General features: G+C 33.2%; 1 protein-coding gene and 1 long non-coding RNA gene across 4 annotated transcripts; both read left to right on the forward strand.

Annotated features, from left to right (window-relative positions):
- Window positions 1-2,012: 2,012 nt before the first annotated feature.
- On the forward strand, window positions 2,013-3,488 carry LOC103841092. Of its 3 annotated transcripts, XR_004451882.1 has the most exons (5): window positions 2,013-2,220; window positions 2,402-2,435; window positions 2,520-3,135; window positions 3,239-3,312; window positions 3,410-3,488. It is a non-coding gene; the product is annotated as an uncharacterized LOC103841092 (long non-coding RNA). The 3 variants fall into 3 exon arrangements; XR_004451881.1 differs by having other exon boundaries at window positions 2,402-3,135; XR_004451880.1 differs by lacking the exon at window positions 2,013-2,220 and having other exon boundaries at window positions 2,231-2,435.
- Window positions 3,489-9,144: 5,656 nt separating this feature from the next.
- Window positions 9,145-11,521, forward strand: LOC103841094 (patellin-6). Its single transcript, XM_009117608.2, has 4 exons — window positions 9,145-10,010; window positions 10,638-10,762; window positions 10,841-10,982; window positions 11,064-11,521. Exons 1-4 carry the CDS (start codon window positions 9,306-9,308, stop codon window positions 11,328-11,330), a joined length of 1,239 nt encoding a protein of 412 aa, XP_009115856.1. The 5' UTR covers window positions 9,145-9,305; the 3' UTR covers window positions 11,331-11,521.
- Window positions 11,522-12,740: the final 1,219 nt, after the last annotated feature.

Raw genomic sequence — 12,740 nt, forward strand, 5'->3', positions numbered from 1 at the left:
CTTGGTTATCCTCACCAACATTTATCATCCAATGAGAAATAAGACTGATAAAATGAGAAGGGACAGATCTTGTCCATTGGATTGAATCCAATCAAACAGACGTAAATGACTAGCCAATGAGATTTGTTTTTGTTTTGTTTTTCTGTAATGGTTTCTTTTAATTATTTTTACTTCATATGTTTAATAAAGTTGACTTATATGTTTAACCACAAGTATATTTTGTAGTTTATATTTCAAGTTTACAGTTTAAAAAGTTTAAAAATTGGGAACAAAATTAGGTTATATTTATACTAAACTGTATATTTGCTATAAAATTTAAAAGTTTCAAATTTAGATTTTATGTTTATATGCAGATTTTTTTAGATGTGTGGTTTAAGTATGAAGTTTAGAGTTTAGGGTGTAAAACTTAGGGACTGTAGGGTTTGGAATATAGTGCTTAGGGTTCAGATTTGAGATTATATGTTGATTAAATTTAAAATAAAATAAAAAATTATTAGAGTTTTATTATTTTTTAGTTAGAGTTTCGGATATGTGATTAATTTAGGGCATGATATATATATATAAGGATATAGTTTAGGGTTTGGAATATAGTGCTTAGGGTTCAGATTTAAGATTTGATATTATACTTTCATTAAATCTCAAATTTAATATTTTAAATTAAATAATAAAATATTATAGTTTTAATTAGATTTTTAGTTAGAGTTTAGGGTATGTAAAGTACAAATGTAAACAAATTTAAGATTTATATATAATTAGTGTAAAGTAAATATGTATATAAATTTAATAGTTGTTATGATTTATAAATAAGATATTTGATGTATTACGTTTGAAAAGATTAGATTTGAAGTTTGGAGTTTAAAATAAAAGATAGAGTATATGGTTCGAGGGTTAAAGGTTTAGGGTATTGATTTAGATTTGAGATGAATTTTTGAAAAATATTAATTTTAAGTTTATATTTAAGAATTGAAGTTTAATTTAAGATATGATGTTAAAATAGTAGAGTTTAAAAGTTTGTGCTTAGAGTTTAAAAACTTGTTTAGGGTTTAGGGATTTAAAATACCAAACATAGCGTTTTTAAATGTGTTTTGCTATTAAACATAAGTGTTACATATAAAACCATGTGCTATCATAGCGTTTCCAATTATGCCGTTCTATCGTAGCGTTTCCAAAAATACAAACGCTATCTAAAACTAACGGGTATGTCAACCATAGCAGAAAGCGAAAAAATGCTATCTTCTACTGCTATCAATACTCATTTTTCTTGTAGTGAACATATGTGTATGGGACGATCAATCTTCCTCACGGTTTCTGAAACTGAGTGCGTTATGGTTTTGTACAAGTTCTTCAATGCTTTGTTTGCATCGGCGAGGATCTGTGATATCATGTATAAATAAGACATTATTTCTCTTCTGAAAATCACGATCTATTCATTGGACCTGAAATCAATCCACCGTCTCTCACCTGCGATCATTGCGTGAAGACGGAGTCGTTGCTGTGACGTTCGATATTCACTTCACCACCTCTGGTCAATCAAGGCGTGATGGTTTAGGGGTGCATTTCAATCAACTTAATTATGCTTCTGCTCCTTACCTCCGCTGCCAAACTGTAAAGGAAATCTTCTGCGAGGGATCGAGTCTTCTGCGTTTTTAGGGGCAAGCAGCTACGGATTAGCGATAGTCCTCCTGATCCAATCAAGCTTTTATCCACTTCCCTCTACCAACGGTTTCTCAGTCCTCCTGATCCAATCAAGCTTACCTTCACTTCATCCTACAAACGGTTTCTCAGCTCTCTTAATTTAGATGGATAGGTGAAAACATCAAATCTCATCATTCATACAATGTTTTTGCTGATCAAAAAAAAGAAGCTCCCATTCTGTTTATTGTGTTGTGCTATTGTAAAGAAGGAGACTTTATGAAACAATTTTATATGCAGAAACAGTTTGGCGTGTGAGTATATTGAAGAATGGGTAAACTATTAAAGAGGTGACGGAGAAGTTCGTTGAGAGATACAGTAACATTAAATTTCTGCAAGGCTATGGCTTGACTGAGACGGCGGCTATAGTTGCTTCTATGTTTACTAAAGAGGAGACTGAGAGGTACGGATCCTCTGGTTTGCTTGCTCCGAACGTGGATGGTAAGATTGTGGATCCGGATACGGGTCGGGTCTTGGGGGTGCATTGAACCGGGGAGCTCTGCCTCCAGAGTCCTACCGTGATGAAAGGTGATTGATTCTTTTCGAAAAGGTGTTTTTGTTTTTGGTATGAAACTGTTTTGAGTTGTTTTTAAAAGCTTATTTTAAGAACGAGGAAGCTACTGCATCTACTATTGATTCAGAAGGATAGTTGAAGACTGGAGATTTGTGTTACATTGACAATGAAGGTTTTTGTCTTTGTTGTTGATAGATTAAAGGAGCTTATCAAATGCAATCGTTATCAGGTAATAAACAAAAATCTTTCTTAATGTGTGGATCATCTTTTGTAAAGTTGGTGTGTTTTGGTAATGGTTTAAAATGTTTGTTAGGTTGCTCCAGCTGAGCTTGAAGCATTGTTGCTTGCTCATCCAGAGATTGCTGATGCAGCAGTAATACCGCAAGGACTTTTTCTTTTAACATGATAGAGATTGCTAAATTCTTCTCTTTTTAATGACCTTTTTTTTCTGTAGCTCTTTACTTTTTATTTCTTATGTTTTTTGAAGCATCCCTGACTTGAAAGCTGGGAAATATCCAATGGCATATATCGTAAGAACAGCTGGAAGTAACTTATCCGAAAAATCCCTCTGGCAAAATTTTAAGAAGAGAACTTATAAAGCTCACAAACTCGAAGCTCTAGCAAACAACTCTATCTTACACTTCACTGTTAGTTAACTCATTTATTTGGTTAACCGATTATTTATTTCTCTTATAGAAATCTCTTTCAAAACTGAATATTGATTTTGCTCAGCCTGTGAGTTCTCTCCTCTCCCTGTGTCGACGTGTTCCTCTTCTTGGTGTCTCTGTTTCTCATATCTGCTATTGTTGATTTTGTCTAGAAGCAGCAGGTCTATTCTAAGTCGCTGCGTCCGAGTTTCGTTACGGTCCGAGCCATGTCAGAGTCTCAGACAGCTCTAAAGAATCAGCCACAGTCCTCGGCCTCCTCTGGTTTGTTTTTGTGTTAACCTGCAAGTTCATATTCAGAGATTGATTTCAATTATATTCTGTTTACAATAAGGTTTTTAATGTAACATGGGCGTGTGTACATCAGGAAAGAAGCAAGCTTTGATATCTTTATCTGACAAGTAGGATTTAGCTACTCTTGGCAACGGTCTTCAAGAGTAGGTATGTCTTATTTCATAATTTTTAGTTATGTTTCTGTTCTAATAAGTGTTTATGGATTGAAAAATGATTCCTTTTTTTTTCATTGTTTCTACTGGAGGAACGCCTCTACCTTGGAGAATGCTGGAGTCTCTGTCACTTCCAAAGTGGAGACGCTTACTCATTTCCCTGAAATGGCAAGTTTCATTCTTTATCTGGTGGTAATGATTAAGCAGTTGAGTTTGGTATATTAAGCTTACCTCTCATTTTGTTTTTTTTTCTTCTCATAAAAGCAGCTTGATGGCCGTGTGAAGAGTTTGCACCCAAACATACACGGTGGTATCCTCGCTGGAAGAGATGTGGATCATCATATGGAAGCTCTTAATGAGCATGGCATTGATATGAGTTTGGACATTTGATTAGCCTTTTATTTTCTAAGGTTGAGACAAGTTAATATGTAGTATTCCTTCGTGTTAAATAGCATCATTTTGTTTTGTATTGAATGACAAAATGAAGGAAATTTATTGTGGAACCGAACTCTTCCTCCGCCATCTCCAATAAGACCTTAAAGATTGGATGTTTCAGATAATCCAATGGCATAACAAGCCCCCTGCCTTCTCTGGTGTACACAGAGAAGTGTCCTTTCTTACACTGCCTCCACTTCTCCATCATATTGGTGAGTTTAAGACTCTTGCAAGATCCTTTCTTCATATGTTTCGACTCTGATGTCTCTGCTCTTTGATCTGTTACCAACATAATACCACTGTGTATACTATTTATTAGACTGTTACGGTCTGAAGCTATACCTTCCTCTCTCTCCATGTATATATACTACAAAACGTGATTAGTGTTTGTGAAAATATCTCGAACAAAAAATATGATTCTTAAATAACTAATAAAAAGAATATGAATTTTTTTTAAAAAATAATTTAATAACATAAAAATAATTATGAAAATGAGAATTTATTTTACAATAACAAATACTCCGAGTGAAACACAAGAAATAAGAGAAACTAAAAAAATATTATAAAAATGGAAGTCACATAATTTTCAAAGATTTTTAACAATTAATTGAGAAAAATATAATAAAATAGAACTAAAAGAATTAATTATAAAAATAAATGAAAATTGTATTTATATAATAACACATTAAAGAAACCATATGCAAATAAATGTAGTAACTTCATGAATTTTAAAGAGAGTTTCAATACAACTAATTTAATACTAATATGAAAATAATTTTTTTGTAATTATAAATTTTAAATTGAAACGCAATAAAAACGATAAGATATAGAAGTATAAATGAAAGGAGAAAATATAAAATAAACCAATCAAAATATTTATATTACCAAAATGAAGAAGAACACATTTCTATTGAAATCATCTCAACCATCAACGTATAAATTTACTTAATTTAAAAAAATAGTGAAAATTCATAATAAAACCTATAAAATAAAGTAACCACAAAAATAATTATTCAACGCACATATATCCAAACTTTCTCAAATAAGAACAACTATTAAACCAATTATACATACTTAACCAATGTGTTTTTCTTTGCTTTTAATTTATAAAGAATTTAAAATATCCCAAAACCGTTCAGTTCAGATGAATAACTCTAAAAGTCAGTGTATGAGATTAATTAAGAAAATATTTACTTAATCTATACAAGAATTATTATTAGAAAAAACAAATAATTTTGACTTTGAAACAAAACTACCATAAGACTAACACATCTTCACATATTAGCAAACATGAAGAATGCATGAAATTTATGGATAGTCATGAACAAAAACCAACATGTCTCGGGCAGACAAATGCTGAGATAGATCAAACGTTCCTTATGCGGTGTTTCTATATTGAAAAAGAAGTGTTATGGGACGAATATGATCTTTACAATGCCACCACATCTCAATAATCTCGAAAACGATATATTGATTGTTATTACTATAAACAAATGGAGAAGTTCTTAGTGTTAGTTTTACGGTGATTGACAAGTGTCTACACTCATCGGCTACTACTTAGTTTTCACACTTTCCAGTTTCAGTGTGTTCTTAATTTGATTAGCTTTGCACTAATACCTTCTTCTCATTTAATTTAACATTTTACTTTTAAAAAGAAAAGCAACTTCAAATTATTACCACTTTCGTTCCAATAGCATGTAGAAATTCTATGATTTCAACTTAAAGGATAATTACTTTTATAACATACATAGAAAATTACCCACAACAAAATTCTTCACAGCCTAAATATTACAAATCACAAATAACATACCAAGTACGAAATCAATTATTTGTAAAATGAAACAACATGAAGACATTTGAAGCCCTCACAACATAATAATGCCACAACTCTTTAATAAAGAAACAACTTTTGCAAACAAGCAAAATATATGTTATCACATGTAATTCTTCTTCACCTCAAACTTTCTAAGAGACAAAAATTATTATCATATACATCTAATGCAAATGTAAACCAAAAACACAACTCAAAAAATCATACAAAAAATAATAATCCAAATCACAAGTAAAATATATCCCGCCCGTAGGGCGGGCTGACCCTAGTATATTATATATAATACATATTTACATTCATACAAGAGGACAATGTGCATGTATCGGGAAAAGAGGCGTGTATTGCTTTTACAATTAGTATCTTCTATAGATAGTTTTAATGGTGTACTAGAATTTTCGCTTTCTTTACTGGTAATCTGCTCAAATTTTATATATGTATGGAAGCTAAAGAATTTCACTAAACTTTGAAGGATATCAACTAAACTTACGAGTATGTATGTTTAGATTTTGGGCGTGTTCTTGTATGTTGCTTAAACTTCGCCTTTTAAACTCTTCATGAGGATTAAGATATTAGTTGAAATGGTTAGCATAATAGGTCCAACTTATGATGCACCGATGACAATTTGCAGAGATTTTCATATGGTACGATTGGTGAACGATATAAGGCCTTGTGTGACTACGGCACATGTGATGCTGATAGCTAGAGCCATTGAGTACGTGATTTACTCTATAGGTCTAGTTTAAACCAAGACTGTGGGTCTAGTGGTGTCTCTTCGAGTATGTACTGCATTCTTTGGTAGGTCAAAGTAAGAAACCGTGTCCCAACATATATATATACATAGATAATATAACACATATATATCATCATACATTTATGTACAAATATTATACGCAATAACATTATCATGGTAAGGATCGATCCTTGAGTCCATAATATTCCCTGATCTCAATATTCCACTCTTTGTGATTGGCATGTATCTTTAACTCATACTCAAGTGATCTTGTAGTGGCAGTCATACGGACATCCCATCCAGGTTTCCAAATTTAATTAACTAAACCCAAATGACTAAGCCCCTTACTTTTTTTTTGAAAGCTTAAACCCCATACTTACCTCATCACTTTTGCTCACATTTTATAAGTAGGCCTTAAGGTTTACAACCCTTAATGTCTTCATTTGGATCACAAGACATTGCGTTCTCCTCAAACCCAAAGCCTCTTTGTTAACCTACTAATGTCACTGGGCTTACGTCCAACGTTTCAGATGTCTTTGTTTCACTAACTTCGTTTCTTACCCGTATTTCTAAACCAAATCCATCTGTCCAGAACACATGAATCATGAGATTCTATGAAAACACTTTAATTTCGTAGGCTTTCAAAGCGATTAAATTGCATCACAAGTTTAAGAAACTTCCACATTAATTTATCACTTACAAATTTCACCTCTTTGTTCGATTTTTTAGATTCTTAACGAGTTTTTCCGGCTAGAGGTGCATGAAGGAACGTGATTAGAAGATAGAGGTGATGGTCGAAGGAAAGAAGGAAAAAAAAAAACAAGTAGTATTGGCTTTTCTTGTATATTTTTCTTTCAAAATGCTTTTATTTGTATATATACTGTGGATTTACAAAGTTAAATCACAACAAATGTACCATCAAAGAAAATTCCACAAATTCAACCACTAGTTTTCTTGCTTCAGCTAAACAAGTTACCATTTATAAGTCGTTGTAAATAAATCAAATTGATAGAATACGTCCAACCGTCAAATTTAAAATGAAAATGTAATTTGCTTCGGAGGCTGTCTTTAAGGCATTCCCGAATGATTAAAGGGTACTTAATCAATTACTGTTCCACTGTCGCACTAAGTCAAAAGTGAACTCCAAAGCCAAAGGTTTCAAACATTGTTAAAGTATTATGTCCACGAGAATCAGCACATTAGAGGCCCACCAGTTATCAATAAACGCCAAAACATTTTACAGTTTTCCAAATTTTGTAATAATTTTTGCAGAGAGATATTTAGAATATCATAAATGAAAACAAAAAAAGAGACATACTGAAAATTCACAACTAAACAATTAGTATATAGTTAACTATAAAAGGAAGAGATGTATATAATGGAGTCTTACAAGTTCTACAAAAAATCAAATTGGCAAGAGCACTTACATTCCTTTATCAAAAAATTACTGTATCAATTTTCTCTTAATTTTGGTTACAAATTTTTGTAAATAAAATACTCATTAAGAAGACAGGGAATAAATAATAATGATAGAAATTCCTACTAACTGTTGTTGTAAGTTTCAACTTAGATGTGGTCCAACGTTAATACCATTGCCATTGATACACACATATAGGTAATAATAACTATTCGTTTAGTTATTCTTTTCTGGAATGATGTTAATTAAATGTTTATTTTGTAGGTTATGGGAATGAACTGGAAAGTATAAAGTCGAAATCGCATGGTGTGGAAAAGATGATTGTTTTTGGCTAAACTAATGTATTTTATATGCTAATTGAGCGGATCCCCAAATATTCTCATAATCCCACCTTAATCCTTCTCATAGTATGTTGAAACTTGAAATAAAGAGTGAGCTTTAAAATCCTTTTGCTTTTTAGAATCTAGAGGAGAGTAAGATTTTACCAAGTTATTGTAGTCTTTGAGTCTTATAATTCTAAGATTAATTGTACGTAAATACCATATATCCTCCGCGTACGTACAAAGGACACAACAGAAACAAAGTAAACAACTTCAATCCTAATTTAGATGCACTGAACATCCACTCACCGTCCCACACACAATCTATACGTTACACAACATAAGATTCAACCCTAAGAAATGTCAGAGAACGATAATACAACACTTGTACAAACACACTAGTACCAAACCTAGATTCCCCATCTCATTCGAGAGAGATAAGATAAAGAGTGTGTGTTTGAACGTAGAGGTGACTTTTTTTTTGAGTTTTGGTGAACCAAACACGCCCCCCATCTCTTCTCATAATTATTATCACCTCTTCTACACGTTACCTCTTTGCTGCAAACTCACGCTCCTCTCCTAATGCACGTGACTACCACGCTCCACTTTCAATCTCTCTGTTCTTTTTACCCAACACCATTCTTCTTTTGTCTCAATCCAATTCGCTTAAAAAGATCTTTTCCAATCTCAGTTCACATTCAATTAACAAAACATGTTTCCTGATATATATACTTTTCGATTTTTGTGTTTTTTTTTCAAACTAAAACATTTCACACATATATGTATGGTCACAGTCTTCTAATCAATTTCGTAGAAAATTTAAAATAACATTTCCTCCATTTCCTACTAAGTTTTTTCAGACATATTAAAAACTTCTGGGTTATTTCTAATTAATATTTTTTATTAGAAGCTATAAAATTGATTTTTCAAATGTATGCAATCAAAATGTAAAAAAAATTATAATGAAATTTTTTTTAAATGAACACTTTATATAAAAATAGCGTTGGAATTGGAAAATTCAGTAAAAATAAGCTTTATCAGATTATTTAAATAAGCTTTATCAGATTGATTTTTATTTTATATTATTGTAAAAAGCCGCGATATCTGTTCAAAAATCAGAAATCAAGAAGTCACGCCTATATCTTTCTCTCTCCCGTCACTCTCACTCCTCCTCCACGTCTTGCTTATCATTACATCGATCCTCCTTTGTCTCTCATCTCTGTTTTTCTCACTCTCCATAGATAATCAAGAATCAATGGACTCTGCATTGTCCCCAAGCCCATTTGATCCCACAAAAACACCAAACGCAGAGCCAAAGAAAAGCTTCATGTCCTCTCTCATTACCCTCCGCTCCAACCACTTCAAAGAAGACACTTACTTCGTCTCCGAACTCAAACCCGCCGAGCAGAAAGCTCTCCAAGACCTCAAAGAGAAGCTCTCTTCTTCCTCCTTCGGAGCTTCCTCCATGTGGGGAGTCCCTCTCCTCGGCGGAGACGACAGAGCTGACGTCATCCTCCTCAAGTTCCTCAGAGCCAGAGACTTCAAAGTCGGAGACTCGCTGAGGATGCTCGAGAAGTGTTTGGAGTGGAGAGAAGAGTTCAAAGCAGAGAAACTGACCGAAGAAGATCTTGGCTTCAAGGATTTGGAAGGCAAAGTCGCTTACATGAGAGGATACGACAAGGAAGGACACCCCGTGTGTTACAACGCGTACGGTGTGTTTAAAGAGAGAGAGATGTACGAGAGAGTGTTTGGTGACGATGAGAAACTCAAGAGCTTTCTGAGGTGGAGAGTTCAGGTTCTGGAGAGAGGTGTCAAGATGCTTCATTTCAAACCTGGTGGTGTTAATTCGATGATTCAAGTCACGGATCTTAAGGACATGCCTAAGAGAGAGCTTAGAGTTGCTTCAAACCAGATCCTTTCTCTCTTTCAGGATAATTACCCTGAGATGGTTGCTACTAAGGTAAATGTTTCTTTTTGGAGACAAGAACTTGAATCTCGAGATTATTATGTTTCTGTACTTGTGTTGTCTGAAAAAACCCTAGTAAATGTTATGTTTTTCATGTGTTTTTGCTCTGTTTTGCGTGTTGGGTTGCTTGCGAATCTCTCATGCAAGAGAATCTTAAAGTGTCTTAAATGCTTAGTACATGTCTGCTTAATGAGGAATCTAAATCTCATTCAAGAAATAGTACTTATCTTAACATTGATCTTGGAATCTTGTTTATGTTCAAATTTTCAAAATGGATTTAGAAGAAATAGTAAAGAGTGGTTTTAGATGTTTCTGTGTTGGCATCATCCTCTGACTTGTGCAGTTTTGATTCTTGTTTTTGTTTTTACTTTCCGTAAATTTTACTTCTTAGCTTTTGTCATCTACCGCTACAGTTAAATTGATGGATTCTTTGTGTGGCCGTACGCTGAATTTATTAATAATCAATCTCTATTGACAAAGACAATGCGTAATATCTATAAACAAAGCATTTCTCATGTTGATATTTGAGTAACAAACTAATATTTTAATATGTAAAAAGTACTAATAGATCATTTTAAAACTATTCAACTCGTGAAGTTTTGATGAATCTTTTTTTTGTAGATATTCATCAATGTGCCTTGGTACTTCAGTGTCATCTACTCAATGTTCAGCCCTTTCTTGACGCATAGAACAAAGAGCAAGTTTGTTATGTCCAAAGAAGGAAATGCAGCTGAAACACTCTACAAGTAAACACCATAACACTTTCAATGCTATTTTCTCTTATTTTTTTACCCATTTTGTTTAACTGTGCATGCTTATGTCAGGTTCATAAGGCCGGAAGATATTCCGGTGCAGTACGGCGGTCTTAGCCGTCCTACTGACTCACAAAATGGACCGCCAAAACCTGCATCTGAATTCTCCATTAAGGGCGGTGAGAAAGTTAACATTCAGATTGAAGGCATTGAGGTAATATGTCAACAAGCATTTTACAAATAAATGATTTGATGATTATGAAATTCTTTTTATGTGGATTATGATATTTTACAGGGTGGAGCAACTATAACATGGGATATAGTAGTTGGAGGATGGGACTTAGAGTACACGGCAGAGTTTGTACCAAACGCTGAAGGGAGTTATGCAATTGTGGTGGAGAAACCAAGAAAGATGAAAGCTTCAGATGAAGCTGTGTGCAACTCTTTCACGACAGGAGAAGCTGGGAAACTCATTCTCTCTGTTGATAACACTTTGTCCCGCAAGAAGAAAGTCGCTGCTTATCGTTACACTGTCCGGAAATCTACCACTGCAGCCGTCTAAGGCCTCGTTGTTGAGAAGATGGGTTTCTTATTACTACTTTTTTTTTGGTTGTGCTGAGGATTTTCTTTCTTGAGTTTGAGTACTAGTTTGGACTGGGTTTCGAAAATGCGAGGAGATATGTATAAAAACAATGATTGTATGACATTTTAATGTTTGGCTTAATATTTAGGTAACATCAGACATTTCAAGTACACTGTTTATGTTTTTACGCTGCTGAGATCCTTCAGAACCAACAATTGTGTATAAGCAGAGTGTCTAGTTGCATTCTCAGTGAGTATAGAGTATTGGATTTGATACCAATGTTTCTTTCTTCAACTGTAGAATTCAGAAATAAAACAGAAAAGGCCCAACGAAAATGCAATGGAAGGCCCAAGAAAAAAAAATTACTTGTCTAACCCAAAACAAATTAAAAACATAGGAAAGCCCAACGTTCAGAAACATATGTAACAATATTATTGAAAAATGGTAACTTTAAAATACATATATATATATTTTTTTTTTGTAACAGAGCTTCAAAATTCATCCAAATGTTTCTTAAATATATGACAAGATACATGTAAAATAATGTAATTGCATGCTAGGAAGATTGTAACTGCAGCTTGTGATCTTGTTTAATATTGTCACGACTTTGAACGCGAGGTAGCTTCGGTTTGCATAAAAGCTGCTTAATTACTTGAAGTACCAGAGATGAAAGGCCATGCAAGATCCGATAAGTGGTAGTTAATAATAATACTAGATATCAAGGTAAATTCTAGCCAATGTGAAATTGTAGGAGAAATAAAAGTTTAACAAAGACAAACCCCAGCCCATTGATTAAGTTACCTTTCTCACTCGTGAGAGCAACCTGCTAGAATCTTTAAAGCCTAAGAACTAATGTTACAATAATGTTCAAAAAAAAACTAATGTTACAACCAGCCTAAACCCAATGGTTTAAGCTTTTAACTTCAATGTTCAAGGAATAATAGCTTCGATGGAATCGAAGACATAACTCTTGGGTTTTGACGATGGATGGTATAAGGTTTAGAACGAAGAGAAGTTGTCTGGGACCTTGCGGTCGGGGGTGTAAAGAAATGGGTCTGGGACGCCAATCCGTTTAATCAAAAACAAAAAAGTTATTACTTATTTAGGGAATTTTCATTCCTACTCAATTCTTTTTTTAAAATGGAATAAAAGTGAATATAAAGTAAAGAATGCTCCAACCCAATTTCATATCTCACTCTATAATAAAATTTACTCCATAAATGGAGTAATCTATTTTTTGTTTGTTCATCATTCCATTATAAAGTAGAAAATGAAATAGGGTTAGAACCATTTTATTCTATTTTCACTTTTACTCCATTTTAAAGGAAAAAAATAAAGTTTTACATTGGAGATACTCTTAGAAACTTTATTTATAGACTTATTTAGAGA

Source organism: Brassica rapa, chromosome A09 (assembly GCF_000309985.2).
Source record: "Brassica rapa cultivar Chiifu-401-42 chromosome A09, CAAS_Brap_v3.01, whole genome shotgun sequence".
Taxonomy (NCBI): Eukaryota; Viridiplantae; Streptophyta; class Magnoliopsida; order Brassicales; family Brassicaceae; genus Brassica; species Brassica rapa.